This window comes from Sturnus vulgaris, chromosome 15, assembly GCF_052056855.1.
Source record: "Sturnus vulgaris isolate bStuVul1 chromosome 15, bStuVul1.hap1, whole genome shotgun sequence".
Taxonomy (NCBI): domain Eukaryota; kingdom Metazoa; phylum Chordata; class Aves; order Passeriformes; family Sturnidae; genus Sturnus; species Sturnus vulgaris.
The window spans coordinates 15,897,273-15,913,090 of NC_142257.1; the positions used below are offsets into that span (position 1 = coordinate 15,897,273).

Sequence of the window (15,818 nt, forward strand, 5' to 3'; positions counted from 1 at the left end):
GGAGTTTGTCCTGTACACCTTCTTATCTTGAGGCATTTTGCCAATATAAACTGCTGCCACCCACACTAGGCAGCCTTTCAGGGAAGCAGGAATGCAGGCTGTAAGAGCAGAGACAGAGCCTTCCAGTTCATAATCTCCCAAATATGTCAGGGAACTGGTCTGACTACTCTGGATGCCTGGTAGACAATTCACCCCATGCTCTGAAGTGACCAGTCCCCTTATTCAAAAACAGTTGAACTTCCAAGTGAACAGAAAGCTGACTTATTTTTAGTTAATCTGCTCAGGCTGTGCTTGTGGCAAGGCTGTTTTCCATCCTGGAAGAACTGGAAGCAAACTTAAAAACCAATTTCAGCTATTTAAAATTAAAGATGTTTGAATTACTTGCATGGTGAAATTCCAACTCTTGCATGCTTTTAATTCAGTAGTGTTGTACTGTTCTCATCAAGTTGTACCTTACACTTTTATATCTTTTCTGCTTAATTGGTTCAGGAAAACATGCAGGATATAGAGGCTGGCAGGCAAGTTAATGTTGTGAGAAGCCTCATCTCCCATTTCCTGACTTTTTAACCTTGAACTATCCCAGGAATTTTTGCATTTGAGTGATTAAGAAGGTATGACTGACCTCCTGCTTGCAGAACTGGTTTGTTAATCAGTGGGAATGATCTAAAATCTGCAAGTGGTTTTTCATAGCCTTCTCCTTGCAAATAACTTAGTTGTTCTTTGCTTCCAGGTAAATGATCTGCACTGAAAAGACTTACACAGGCAAACAGACTGTCAGTGTGTGCAAAGTAGAGCTTGTACACATGCAGGCCTTCTCAGAAGTGGATGGAACAAGCAAGCAGCTGACTGTACTGGTATTCTAGGCATACTTTTTGTGCCTGGTGGGGTCATAAACCATGTATTATATAAATTAATGCTTCTGTGAATCTATTTGACTAATAGAAATGTATAAACGCTTTTGTGTGCAGAATACCTGAAATACAGACTGATGCCTGACTTTCAGGTGTCTTTGGTGTCTCCTGATCTCTTTTGTGGAAAATCTACTTGGGCAGTATGTGACTAATTTCTGTATAAAAGAAGAATTTAGATGTTACCTGCTCATGTGACAGCAGTAGAGGGTCTAATTGGCAAATTACACACAACTCAAGATCACCTTAACGAGGTACAGAGGTTACCCTCATGGCCTGGCCAAAAAACATTGCCGAGTTCTTGAGTGTCAGTAAAATTGTCTAAAATTATGATAGCTTGGAAGATGAGCTCTGAGGGTAGATGTTGGACTTCTTTATCCTAGAGGTGTCCCAATGCATGAAGCATCAGGAGCCAGGAGGAAATACAAGGGGAAGGAAGTTTTCAGGAGGCTGAGAAGATGCTCAATTACCACGGTAATGAAGATAACCACTTCTGAAAAGCAAACAGCTCTGCAGTTTGAATTGCTTGAGGAGAGGTGTTGTTTATTTTAAAACATTTCTCTTGGTAATACTTATGTTGTAGTTTAAGCAAATTTGTTTGGTTTACACTATCAGCTTCTCAGAGTTGACCCCATTCTACTGTAAGAATGTAATTCTGTTCCCAGTTACCCTTTATCACAGCAAGACCAGGACCATACACTGGCAGTCACTAAAATGACATGTGCTTGAGGTAACCAGAAGTTTAAGGTGCCTTAGCCTTTGTGTGGGTTTTGGCATAATGTCTGCCTTCCAAAACTTTGAAATCGTGTATTTGGTCTCTTGTTAGACTCCTTAGAGTATAGTTTTGAAGCTTCTCAAATCTGTAATCACTTATTAAAAGCTTCTCCTTGTTACCTGGCAAGCACATTCCTGTTCATGATTCCCCTCTGCTAATGGTGGTCCTGAGTTAGACCTTTCTGCTCCACTGGGTGTCGAGGTCTCCCCCTCCAGCTCCCCTGCAGCTGGTGAGGTTTTGGTGCCACTGAGGTGTCACTTGGCCTGGAGCTGCTGCTGTGTCAGTGCTGAGGATGCTGGCTGTTGGGGAGGAGCTGTTCCCATCGCCTGTTCCCTAAACTGCTGTTGGAGTGGGAATCCAAGGGAGCATTTCATTGTGCACAGGTGTGTGGAGACGGGGTGAGAAAATCTTTGCCAGCAGGATCATGAAACATTCACTGCCACACCTGCAGCCTCCAAAGGCAATCCTCCCTGCAGTGGGAGAAGATGCTCCCAGGGAAAATAGTTACTATAGTGACGAATGGCCCTGGTGTGTTTGAGGGCTGGATCACTGAGTTGAGTAATAAATGTGTAGGTGTCTATTTTAAAAAGCTTTTGTGAGGAGGAGATTGCAGACAAATTTTCTAGGACTACAGCAGAGTGATAGGTTTTTCTGTGCTGAAGTTTAAAAATAATCATCGTCTGTCTTGAGAATGAGATGACCTCATTAAAAACAAAGAAGCTTGTATGTCATCGTGTGGAGCCTCCTGGCAGTGATTCTTGCAGCAGCCTTCTGGGTTCCAGTAGCAGCTCTGCTGGAACTCTGCTGGAAGTTTGAGTTCCTCAAAACTCTGCTTGCACAGCTACCTCAGTGTCACAACAGGAATTGAGGTGCCTTTAGCTCATTCTCTGTTCTGGTCTGTGTAGCACATCCTGGCACATAATGAGCAATGAGTTTTATTCAAATCAGAAATGAAGAAATGCTGTGTAAAAAAAAAAAAATTAAAAAAAAATAGAGGCCATTGAAAATAAAACCTAACTCCCATGTTCTCCTCCAAAATGCTGGGTTGAAAAGCTATTTGATTTTGAAAGAGAAACGGTGTGAGTGGAAGTATCTGCCACAGCTCATAATCGTGTCATCTGGCTTGATTCTTGCCCATGAGGCTTGTCTGCCTCACACACTGCTGTGTGCCTGTGAGTGCAGGAGGGAAGGGGAGAGCTCAGCAGGGCTGGCAGGGTGTTGGTCAGGGTTTGGTGGCTCATGCTGTTACTGTAAGAGGAGCTGACGTGATGGTCCTGAGGGATCCAGGTGCTGCCTTTGTTCCTGGTGCAGGGAGCTGCTGCTATGGGCACAGCAAACTGCAGGAAATCCCCTGGTTTGTCCCCTCACCCACAGAGTCACGAAGGATTTCATAGGAGACCATGTGATGTGTCCTGAACTGATTAAAATAAGGCTCTCCTGTTTAAATAGCTTTACTTTGTTACGGGGTCTGAGGAGCCCTGCAAACACGGGGATTAAGGGGGTTTATGCACGGTGCAGAAGCTTGGCACTGTGTGTTGGTTTATAAACCTCCTCATCTCAGTGACCCAAGCACAGTGTTTGCTGAGTGCACCTCCACCTGTGTGCACCTGGGTCCTCATGGCTGTGAGCTTCACCAGGAGCTGCAGGCCTCCAGTTGATACTGAAATGCAGGAATTGCAAAAATAGCGTTTCCTGGTTTAGGAAGTTCAGAATTGATTTCTGTTACCATTGTAGCATTAACTCCAGATTTGTAAGTGGCACAGATCACCCATCTCCAGCTCCCACCAGGAGCCTCTGTACAGCCATGTTTAACAAACCTTCTGTCAATCAAAAACTGGTTATACAAGGATTATTTGCCTTCAGTTTCCCATGTAATGAGGTTTTTGATTGACAACAGTGGAGTTCAAGAATATAGAAAGGCTTTCTGAATCTAAGATGTGCAAGTTTCCATTTAATACTGTTTGCACATGATAACATTGGCTTCCAGTTTTATCTGTGATAGAAACTGAAAGTGATCAAAAATAAGAAATATAGAAACCCTTCTCATTCTAAAATAATGTGACTTAGAAAATAGAGGTAGGAAGCTAACTTTCTATTTCCTGCTGTGGGAGTGGGATTTGGACATCATTTGCTGTACAAATAGTTGAGCTACCGTGGGCAAACATTTTGCAAAGAATGTTCACCATGGCTGGTGGTGAGCAGTGGCTTTACCCTTGTCCTGCCTCTGTCTGAAGACTGTCAGGTGCTCCTCAGATTAGGAAGTTGGGTGATGTGGTTTTTTTACCTCTGTTACCAGGATTAGTTTCTGAAACAGTGACCTTTACCTGCTATGTGTGGTGGTTGCTGTGGGTACAGGTTTTTCAGGTGTCCTAATGAGGAATTGCACTTGTTCAAGTAAATTTGAATGTCTTGAATGAAATATAAGAATTTCATACTGGAAGCTAAGAAAAGATAATGGAAATGGATCAATGAAGGTTGATAGGTCTTTTTCAAAATACTAAATATTCCTAATAATTCCAATTTAAACATACCTGTGGGGGAAAGGCAGTCACAGGTGTAATGAACGTGACATATGGGTGAGTTCTTATGAGGTGAATTACTTTTGGGTGAGCTAGAAGGCCAGAGTTGGGCTATGATTTACAAATACTTTCTCTAGCTCAGGCTAATTTCTCTTGTAGAGCCCCTACACCAAGCTCAGCCTCCAGCTTAGAAGCAGATGAAGCACTTGAGGAGTAGTTCAGGTCTGACTGATGTCTGGTGGGTGTCAGAGCAAAGGGAACATGGCTGGAAGATGCAAACTAACTCTTGTCCCAAAATGTCATCTCTTTTAACTAGCCAGTTTGGGTTTCATAAAAAGTGCTGTATGTACAGACCTTAAGTTTAGCCCCTTGGTTTCCCTCATTGTGACTGCAGACCAGAAGTCATCGAGTCAGGATTTTCTGAACTTCTGGGTGTATTGTTTTTGTGTGAAAACTGGTGGAATGCATCTGGAGGTTTCCCTAAGGAAGGAGGGTAAGGAATGCACAAATAATTTTGCACATTTCTTTCCTTAGTTAAAGGCACGATGGTGAAAAGGGTCCATTTTTGTGCATTGCTGCTTTGAGTCCAGCTACAGGGAGGATCTATTATGTGGTAATGTGGTTTGGCTGAGCTGATGAGATTTTTTTCAAGGCAGCTAGGAAGCTTTGTGAATTGAAAAGGAGATGTTTCAAAGGGATAGTCCTGCAGATGTGTCCTAGCTTTAACTTCCCTCATGCAGAGGAACAGTCCTGTTTTATGCAGCAGTAATACACTAACTAAATCATGTCCTGTTGTGAGAGAGAAGCTTCTCCTTTTGCTCTTTAATCCATCATTGTGAGTATGCTTGGGGAAATTTTGCATTTTTGGATCCCTTCTGGGAAATTGGTTTATTTTAGTCTTCATAACAACCCCTAAAATCATATCTTAAAACAAGGAAATAATCTCCTTTTTCTTTTTATACTGTATTCAAAGTCTTGCTACACAACACAGTATGTGTCTTTCATCTAATTGTACCATTGCTGTTTTGATTTGTGCCTATTTTTCCCACAGCAGCTAGGGAAAGGAGCTTAGAAAAGTAAGTAATATGGTTATGAATCTGCAGTTACTTGGGGAAATAGCTATTTTGTCTATAACAAGTGGAATTACACTCTAGTTGTAAAGCTAATTATTATTCTGTTTGCTGGTTGAATGGCAGATTTTCCCTCTGTACAAATGGGATAGTTGGAAGCTTTGGGCAGCCAGGAAGGAGGGCATTAGTCTGTGCTTGGTGATGGGTACTCCTTGTGAGATATGCTGAAAATATCAGTCTCAAAAGTGAAATAATTTTCTGTTTCTGAGCCCTAGTAACTGGCAAGTCTCCAGTTGGCTTGTGTCATTGCTATAGCAGACTGATCCTGCCTTGCTTTTTTCTTCCTTTTCCAAAACTCCAACTGAAAGAACTGGCTGGATGTAGTTCATGCATTGCATTTCATATGGAAAATAGGAATAAGCATCCTTCAGTTGCTTGGTCCTGGCTTCCTATTGACTCTTGACAGTTTCTGAGCACTTTTATAAGGAATTCAGCTGCTTCTAACAAAATAGGACTGGACAAAAGCTGAACAGAAGTTTTATAAGTTTGGTGTTAAACTTTGGAGCACCAAAATTGGCACTACAATGCCATTCCCTGATGAAAGTATTCATAAGACCTAGGGCTGATAGTGCAGCTCCACACTGATTTTTGTTTTTTACCAGGACAGGGTTTAATATTAATGTTAGGTGTGATGGTTGAGAAGAATTCTGCAAGAAACTCCACTCAGTGTGTAACACAAATTAATTTACTGAGGTGTGTTTTATGTCTGCAGCACACCCTCACCTGCTGTACTTTAGGTATGGGTTTAATTATTACTCAATGTTGAAGGATTCTTGCTGGAATCACTCACCAAGAGTATTGAGCACTGTAGCTGGGACATGAGGGATACATGGCTCCTGCTTTAATCACTCTGCAGGGCTGGATGGAGCTGGTGTGCAATGCCAGGGACTGCAAACCCAGGAGGGAATTGCACTTCTTCCTACAAAACACTCTACAAAAGTGGCTGAATAGCAATTACACCATCAATTCACAGCAGTGTTAGAGTGTTACTAACCAAATGATGCACTGGAGAGCACCCCTTGGACTTTCCTTGTTTCTTTGGGGCAGTTGTGGGCACCACGATATAAACAAAGACATGGAACATTAGAGAGCAGCCAGAGGATGGCCAGGAGGAGGGTGAAGGATCTGGAGGAGAAGCTGTGTGAGGAGTGGCTGAGGGAGCTTGGTTGGCTCAGCCTGGACAAGAGGAGGGGAGACCTCACTGTGGTCTGCAGCTTCCTCCTGAGGGAAGCAGAGGGGCAGGTACTGATCTGTACCATGGCCACTGACAGGACTTGAAGAAACAGCTGAGCCTGGAGGTTTAGGTTGGCTAGAGGAAAAGGATTCTTCAGCCAGAGGGTGCTGGGCACTGCCCAGGGAATGGGCACAGCCCCAAGGGTGCCAGAGCTCCAGGAGCACCTGGACAGCACTCCAGGGATGCCCAGGGTGGGATTGTTGGGGTGTCTGTGCCAGGGGCTGCACTGGATGATCCTTGTGGGTCCCTTCCAGCTCAGCATATTTCATGGTTCTGTGATCCCAGCACCACTGTGCCCCTCTCAGGGCACATCTCGTTCGGGGTTTAGCACTGTGCCCCCCCTTCCCTCCCTGTGCTGCTTCCACATGAACCACTGTCGTTAAATAAAAGCAGATGCCATTTTCTGAGAGGGGGGAAAGTGTTAACCGTGGTGTTTAATTTAACATTGCCAACACGTTTGCTACAGCACTTTCATCTCTGTTATCTCCAGAGAGTGTCTTGTATCTGACCTTGCTCTGCATTTTTACCCTTGTGCATCTTTGATTTGATCAACTCAGAGCAGCACATATTGGGTACTCACGCTGAGGAAACAGCTTGATCCACAGGGAAGAACATGGGATAAGGGATAGCAATCACAAGCATTGAAATTCTATTTTATTTTCAGGTAATCTCTATTTTCTATACAAACACACTTTTGGTACACAGTCTAGATTAAGAACTGTAAAAATAAACCCTTCAGTGAAACTTTCTCAATAAAGTTTCACAGTTCTATATTGTGAAGCTCTGAGTTCTTTTGCGCTGCAGAGCTTCTAATTAAATTGAAATTTTCTGAGAGAACAGTGATTGAAACTCTGCTTTATATGGCAGAGGCATTGAAAGGGAAATGCAGCAGCAGGTAAATTAGAGGTGGTAAATTAGTGGCTTACATGGCTTTTACAAAAATGTTCCCGCCCCATTCTTACTGCATACCAGCCTTATAGGTCATATTTAGGGGGAATTACGTTAGCTGTTAAATGTTGATTTTATGTTGAACCTCCTCTGGTTGAAGGCTTTTTTCCTAAAATTCCTTTTAACAATGAGTGACTGTAAGATATGGGAGTACCAGCTGGTTCTCAGTGCCTCCAGATGACATCTGCGCAGAGCTTGGTAAACTCTTTGTCTGTCAGCCCTCCTCAATTACCTTTGGATGGGGAGGACTTGCTGGAAAGCTGCTCAGTCCCCTGCAGTGGTTGCAGACCTGCCCTGTGTCCCCCTTTGGCTCTCTGTGATGTGCTGCTTGCATGTGGCAGAGTTGGGTACAGCAGCTACAAGTGCTGGGGTGCTGCTCACCCCTTTGCTCCCTGTGTGCCTGCCTAGAGGGGCTGTGGTGCTGTGCAGTGTGTCCTGTGCTCTCTGCTCCGGGCACTCAGCCCCCTTCCACACACCACACAGAGCACTGGGGTCGTGGGAGGCATCTCTGGGGCTCTGGCATATTGTGCTTTTGGCAGCTGGGGATGTGAGGCACCTGCAGGATCAATTCCTCCTGGCTTGTGCCTCCCTGCAGTGCTGTTTGGTTTGTAGTTTTGTTGGTGCAAGCTGAACCTCATTAACTCCGAGTGAAAGGGAGGAAAGAGACATGGTTTCGGTGATTAAAATCTGTGGGGTCACTCAAGGAGTGGGTACTCTAAGCTTTGTGTTTAGCCATACAAGCCTTCAGAGTGTTGCTGGATGTGGTCTGTAATAGAAAAGCTCCTCAGAGCAGTGCTGTGGAAATACTTCCTTGTTCAGACGGAGTGGGTTACACGTTTTCTGGTACTGAGAAACTAATCTTGTTTGTCATTAATGAAACAGAGCATATTGCAATGCAAATGAGAGAAGTTGCATGACAAGTGGTCCCACAGTCCTCAGCACTTGCTATTGATTGTTCGGTCTTGCTTATTCATGCTATGCAAATTACATTTCTCATCTTGCTGCTTCTTGTCTACATATTTTTGGTACAGGACTTGCCTGCAAACAGTCTTGTTCTTTCACTGGAGAGACAGGAATTGTTTCTGGCAAAGTTCTTAATGTTCCTTTGTGGAGTACTGGCTGAGCCGGGCAAGGCTCTGGAGCTCTGTCAGAATGAATTCTTCTTGCTCTAACTTCAGATGGAGAAAGGGAAGAGTTGGTAGTGTATTATTTGATAAGAACAAAAGCTTTAAAATAGTTTAAACTCTCTTTGTTTTTGATACTGAAGGCTTGTGGCATTTGTTTTCTGGTCAGTTGTTTGGAACAGGCATGTGGGAGTGTTCTTTGATTCGTGTTAAATATTATTTTGCATTTCAGGTATACTAAACCACTGACCTTTGCTGACTGCATCAGTGATGAGTTGCCCTTAGGATGGGAAGAAGCTTATGACCCTCAGGTCGGAGTCTATTACATAGACCACAACACCAGTAAGTGACGTGCTACTGTGTTTCTGCAGAGTGATTTGTGCCTGTATTGAAATACACTGAACACAAAACCACAGAGTTGCTAACAGCATGTTTTAGAGTAGATGAGGTCTGCAGCTCTTGAAATCGAATCCTGTCCTCCATCATACAAAGTACTTCCCTCTCTAAGCAGGAATTTGAGACCTTTTGGGTTGCAATCTCCAAATTGGCAGCCATGTCCAAGCCAATGCTATGGACACACCACCTCTGTCAGACTTGGTTCTGCTGAGGAGTCCAACTTGGTAGCAGTGATCTGGAGTTTGTTCTTAGCCTGGAATTTGTCCCTGTGGCAAGACCATCAGAAACAGTGCAAAGGTCTTGTGTTGATTCCCCTGGCAGGGATGAACTGAATGAGCACGAGCTCCCTTGGCTGCAGGAGCTCACGCTGCCTTTGCTGGAGACAAAACCCTCAAGTAAGCTTGGGGTGTCCTGTTCAGGGTTCAGGCTTATGGTGTCTTTATCCTGTGTCCTCAAACTAAGCCACTGCTTGCACCCTTTGCTAGGTTGCTTGATAGACCAAAAGAGTTAGTTTTGTAAGCTCATTTGAATTATAAGAAAATTCAGTATTTGATGTATCATTACAGACATTACTAGAATAACTGCAATAAGTTGTGCTAGAACAAATCCACTGAAAGAGCAATAAGCAAAACAAATCAGTGACTTTGATTCTCTTTACAGAACAGCTCCAACTGGAGCCCAGAAATTCAGCTGAACTGTGCCCAGACCCTTTTAGGGGAGCTTGCAACTCACGCTGAGAGAGAAACTTCTAAAAGACAAAAGTGCCTTGAAATTGTGGGGCTTTTTATATCTACTTCTAGGACTTCAACTGAGAACTTCAATTTTTTTTTATTATTTTATTTTATATTTAGAAATTTACAAGATCTTTAAAAATAAAAATGTGGAAGTCTGGTGCATTTTTTTTTCCTTGGTGGATTTTTTCCCCCTTGGGTCTCTTCATCTTCACACCTTTCCCTTTTTCAATTCTACCACAACTTTACCTGGCCTGAGACTGCACCCTCCAAGCTTTAGCAACTTCTCTTGGGTATTAAAAATGCAGAATGAAAAAAGCCAATTCCTAAAAAGCCTAACTGACCCCTGCAATACAAAGATCATAAGTTTCCAGATGTAAAGGTGACACAAATATTTTTATTTAGAACTCATGTAAATCCTGTGATTTCAGGATGACATTTTTAAATGGCTTTATCGTAGGTATTTTTTGTGAGGTAAGGGACGTTGCTTTTTCTTTTTGTTGGAAAGGGTAGGAAAGTCTGCAGGATCACACAAAGGAGATCTGTAGAGAAGAATAGTGGACAAACTTTGCTTTAGAAGGTGCTAAATTGCAAGGCACAAATTTGGATCTCCTATAGGTCTGTAAGACCAGGTCTGGTGTCCATTTCACAGTCTGGGAATGGGAGAATAGCTTTGACCTGAAGCTGTGGCACATGGAAGCCTGTTGGACCCCTGGAGTGTTTCAGTTAGCAGAAACTCCAGCATTGTTAAGTTTATAGTTGGACTCAGTGATCCTAAAAGCCTTTTCCAACCGAAATGGTTGAATGCAGTTGGAACAAACCAAACATGGTTTTATTTATACATTTGAGTTGGTGCAGGGTGAACATGCAAAGGTCTGGAGTGCTTACCCCTGGTCTGTGCCACTCACAGGCACCACAGGATTTGGGGACATGCAGAGAAACCTTCCAACTGTGCTGACACCTGCTTAATAACAGTGCCTTTTAAAAATTTCCACTTCTATGGGATGTCAGAGGCCACAATATTTAAATGAGAATTTCAACTAAAAAGTGAAATAGAGGCACAAACTCATTACATATTTCTTATGCCAGCTCTAATCCAGATCACTGTTATGGTTTTGATTTGCCAATTTAAATATACTTATTTTCTTTTGTGAGACAGAACCAGGAGCAGAAGCAAGGTAGGCTTAAAACTTAAAAGGGTATAAAAATAAATTTATTAAGTATACAAAGAAGGGGAAAAAAACAAATTTAGAATAAGATTTTCAGACCACTCCTTCCTTCCTTCTCCCAACCATCATAACAACAAAACAAACATCCAAAAAACTACTTTAATCAGTTCCCAACTTAAATAGTCCTTTTTTCAGTTTACTTTGGAGAGAGAAGCCATAGAATTTTTTTCACAAGAAGGAAGAAAACAGTCTTCTCGTGGTTTCATTTTCACGATTTGCATCTACCTGGGAACCATAGAGCAGAGCACATCCATTTACCTTAAGCTAATCAAGCAGCTCGTCTTTGTGGTTTATGTTGAAGTATCCTTGGAGAGTGTCCAAAACCTTCTTCCTCTCCAAGGTCTCTGGCAGATTCCCTGACAGGAAGGAACTGCTGAGGGTGGGAAGGGGATGGAGCCATGTTGGGTCTTGCTCATACTGCACAAGTATTTGAGATTAATTATCAGAAACGAGCCCAGGGATAGACTTACATCTAAAGCCAGGAGCCATTAAAAGAAGCGAGATGGAGAACAATTGTAACCACCTCTGAGGGAAAATAAATACAATTAAATTGAATTGAGTACCTAGAATATTCCTAATACACTATTAATGCATAGCCTTGGGTCTGTCTCTCTGGGTGAACTTTGGAATGTGATTTGCACAAAGAAATGATGCTGATGCAGGCATTGTGAGCCTACATTCCTCCAACATGAAGCAAGCAGATTTATATATGACAAGCTCAACATTAAATTAGGAATTCACAAGACAACAAGTGATGTAATAGCCTGCGTTTCTATAGTTCTTTCATCCCACTTCTGAATGTATTTTGCATTTCTCAGTAGCTGGGGCTCAGTGAGAGCCCTTGGCCAACATTTTCATTGATTGGTTTTATGTGTTTGAAAACCAAAGCTCAAAGCTGCAATCAAGGGGTTACAGTTAGTGCTTTGATTACTGAAAAGGCTGAGGTGAATATTTAGAATAAATCTGGACACAAAGCATTTCAGTACCTCAGTGTGTTGTCCATCCTCTCTGTGAGCTGTCTGCTGTGCATTCCCTGATCCCCAGATTGTGTATGGGCTTGGAGCACTGGCAGTGCTTGCCCACCTCACAGAGGGGTTCAGAATTGGAGGCTTTTGCAGTCTTCCTCCTCATTGCTTATAATAGAATTTTCCTGCAGCAGCTTCCACCACCCTTCTTGGGATTACAGGAAGAATGGGCTGCTAGTCTAAGGAAAAACTGGAAATAACCAGGCTGGAAGACTTATGCTGAGGTAGACTTATGATCCAGTGTCCTGCATCAGATATCAAGAGCCACGGGTACTTTGCCAACATACTTTTAATGCTGGAAATGGGAGAGCCCTAAGTCACAATTGCTTGTGGCTGTGCAGTCGTGTCCAGGGAAGCTGCTTGTCAGGGAATGTGGGGCAGTTCCCTGGGTAACAGCAGACTTTCCCCTTCTGGTTCAACTGTGGAGAAAAGGCAGTTAATTCATCTGGGTGTGGATAATGGTTATCTGAAAATGGCACTGGGGAGCAAGAATCGAGGCAGGAGCATGGGGATTTCAGATTCTGTGTCCTCCTGGTCTTTCTTTTGCTCCCTTTAAGACCACAGTGCTATCCGTGAGGGTATCAGCAAAGTAGCTGGCACAAGCAGCTGCTTTTCCTTTGTATTATTTTGGGGGAGTTTTTCAGGTCCAGGCATAGCTTTAATAATGTGTCAGCTGAAATATTGCTTCTGCTTGCAGGACCTGTAAAGGAATCTGTTGAAATGCTTCTACAAACTATACTGGGGTTTTTTGATTGCATTTTGTGGCTTTTCCAAGTTTTGCCATGTAATTTGAAGTGCCGTGTGTTTTTTTTGGTTCTTGAGATAATTTTAAAAACAACTTACTGCTGGAGTAGCCGATATATTTTCTCCTCAGCATGATCATGGACAGCTTGTGAAAAGGATTGAGTGTCCATCCCTTGGGTAAACCCCTTTATTTCTAGTTGTGCTGCCAAGAATATTGTCTAACTTCTCTTCCCCACATCCTGTGTACTGCAGTGTTAGTCTTAATGCCTGACTCACTTAATAGCTGCTCATACCTTCCACTCTGGCAGCTTTTACTAAATATTTAAAGAGGCTCTTAAGATATGCAGATTAGATTCCCACTGATAGTTTCAAGCAAGTCCTTTCTATTAATTATTCATTGTGTGGTAACTAGGCATCCTTATTCAAGCATGTTAGTTTAGACAGTTCAGAGCACTTGGTCAACTGAATATTGGAACCTGCTCCAAACAAGAACATGTAATAGCCTTGTAATAGAAATGAAAAATGTTTTGGACACTTCTTCACAAAACAGAGACAAGCACTGACAATAAATTTACCTCGTTAGTATTAGGACTAGCTGCATATCTGTGACCTTATGCCTGTTTCATGATTAGAAACCTGGAATGCAATGTATTGGTTGTGTTGGGATAATGAAGATGAAGTGCTATAACTCCTGCATTCCCTATGTTACTCTAAACTCCACCTCCCACATCCTTCAGTCATTTACTGCTGTGTCTGCTTTCCCTAAAGGAAATGTTTACCCCTCTCTGAGATTTTGTTCATATAATGTCATTTAAGATGCTTTCACAAATCTGTGATTTGATCAGACTTTATTTTTACTTACCTCTGGAATCTGAATGAGCAGGTTTTCTTTCCCCTCTGCAATAAAAGCCACTTGGCAGAGTTGTAATTGCTTTCATATTGTCAGGTGCAGTATAATGCAGTCATGTGGCAATGATATTTTCTGAAAGTTTTTTTATCGGTGGAACAGTAGAGGTATTTTATTAGTAACGTTATAAAGCAGTTGCAATAAAGATAAGTCTAACAATCACTGTCAGTATCTTAGAGCTGTGTATGCATATTCTTGGGTTGATGTTTTTAAGAGCCAGAACCAGGGTGGCTTCAGCAGCAGAGGAGTTGGAGAGTTATATGACAGTTTTGTTGTGAATTATTCTATCCAACATGGCAGAACTCATTGGAATTCATTGTGGATCAGTAGTCACTTCCTTAGAAAAAACAAAATGTCTTTATTTGACTTCTTTATTCCAGGGATAGGGCAAGACACTATTTTAAAATGTCATAAACAATGGAGCTTTTCCAAGCAGCAGAACAAACCTGCATCCTGTTAATCTTGCCTTCTGTTTTCTCTCCAAGAAACGACTCAGATAGAAGACCCCCGGGTGCAATGGCGGCGGGAGCAGGAGCACATGCTGAAGGATTACCTTGTGCTGGCCCAGGAGGCCATTGCTGCCCAGAAGGAGATCTATCAAGTGAAACAGCAGAGGCTTGAACTGGCCCAGCAAGAGTACCGGCAGCTGCACGATGTGTGGGAGCACAAACTGGGCTCCCAGACCAGCTGTGAGTAGTTAGTGAGCTCTTCACCAGCAGCTTCCTCAGCTGGGGACCCAGTAGGACAGTAAGAGGCATGAAGCTGGTCCTTGGATAGAGCACTGGGGTGTTATGGGATGTCACTCTTTGTGTTTGATCAGTTTGTTTCAGAAATGGTACCTGCTCAGCACCTGGTTGGTAAAGGCTGATTGTTATGAAACGCTCCTGTGTGTGGCCCAGTCACCCAGTCAACGTGCAGATTTTCTGCATGGGCTTCAACAAATGCTAAAATATGTGGTGGTTGGCTCAGTGTGAAAAAGTTAACTTACACGGTATTTTCCTTGATTCCCCCGTTTAAAGTACAGAAACAATGCAAGAAGGTCCATGTTGGATAGGATTTCCAGGCCCTTCTGTAGTTTTATATTCTAGGTAGTTGAGTCACGATCTGTTGGAGCTGAGGGTCTGTATTTTGTGCCACGTTCCAAGTCACCACTGGTGGATTGTCTCTCTGTGTGTGAAGAACAGCAGTTTCTGCTCCAATTTCTGTGTCACACACACATGAGTACCAATGTCACTTCAAGATTTGGTGCAGGAATGTTTACAGAATGCTGTATTTCCTCCTTGCTGGTACTAGTTAGGGGCTGGAAAATGTCCAGAACAGGATTTATTTCCTGCTTGGATTCCAGAATTTTTGTTGTAATCCTCAGTATTGTAGATTTTCTGTGTTATTGCCAGCCAAGGACCTCCCCTTGTTTCACTCTTGTGAGTTACGTGTGATGGTGGAGAATTCCACTTGCTAATCCTGTGCCTGGTGTTAAAATTTTTTAAGTAGTTTTCTCTCAGCTAAAGGATTCTTGTTTGACAAGGGTGCTGTCCCTCATCTCCGAAGAACTGGGTTTACTCTTTTCTTAGGAGTACCCAAATACTGGTATTCCAGAGCAGTACACTGAGAACATGAGTTACATGGGCAAGATGGGATCTGTCTTGGAAAATACAAGCAAACAGAAATAACTAGAAATGCTTTCCCATGTTTTATGAGGCATAAACTGATGGCTGCAAGGATCAGAATATCTCCCTTGCCTACAGCAGCTACCTCTAACAACATTGCACGTTGGGGAGCTTCTGTACCTTCTGAGGCAGAAGGGTTTAACCACTGCTGAGAGTTCTGCTCTTAATGGGACATTGATTTAATCTGGTGTGACACATTGTATGGCTGGTCATGTCCTCAAGGCTGTGAAAAGGCTTGCATCACATTTTTCAGTTTCTGCTCATTCGTTGCTTTTCTTTGTTTCTAAACATTCAGTGGATTGTTTGCTCAATGAGGAAGTCTGAAAAAAATAAAGTAAAGCTTCATGCAATGCCTGTCCCTTCAGTTCTGTTAAATGCCTTTGGAAATGCAGGAAGCCACACTATTGAATGGAGTGAACGTGTTCGGGAGTTTTGAGTTAAGTGTGTTAACCTGGTACAAATCCAGACTTTGGAGATGCAG

At 42.7% G+C, this 15,818-nt stretch overlaps 1 protein-coding gene across 3 annotated transcripts in view; it reads left to right on the top strand.

Moving 5' to 3' along the window:
* WWC1 (WW and C2 domain containing 1) overlaps positions 1 to 15,818 on the top strand; it is a 66,713-nt gene that overhangs the window by 21,402 nt on the left and 29,493 nt on the right. For 2 of the 3 annotated variants that reach the window (XM_014877347.2, XM_088173831.1), the window contains exons 2-3: positions 8,871 to 8,980; positions 14,156 to 14,359. In XM_014877347.2, the coding sequence (XP_014732833.2) occupies positions 8,871 to 8,980; positions 14,156 to 14,359 (314 nt within the window). Of the gene's footprint in view, positions 1 to 8,560; positions 8,713 to 8,870; positions 8,981 to 14,155; positions 14,360 to 15,818 lie in introns of those variants that run through there. The other variant, XM_088173832.1, reaches the window with a different exon arrangement.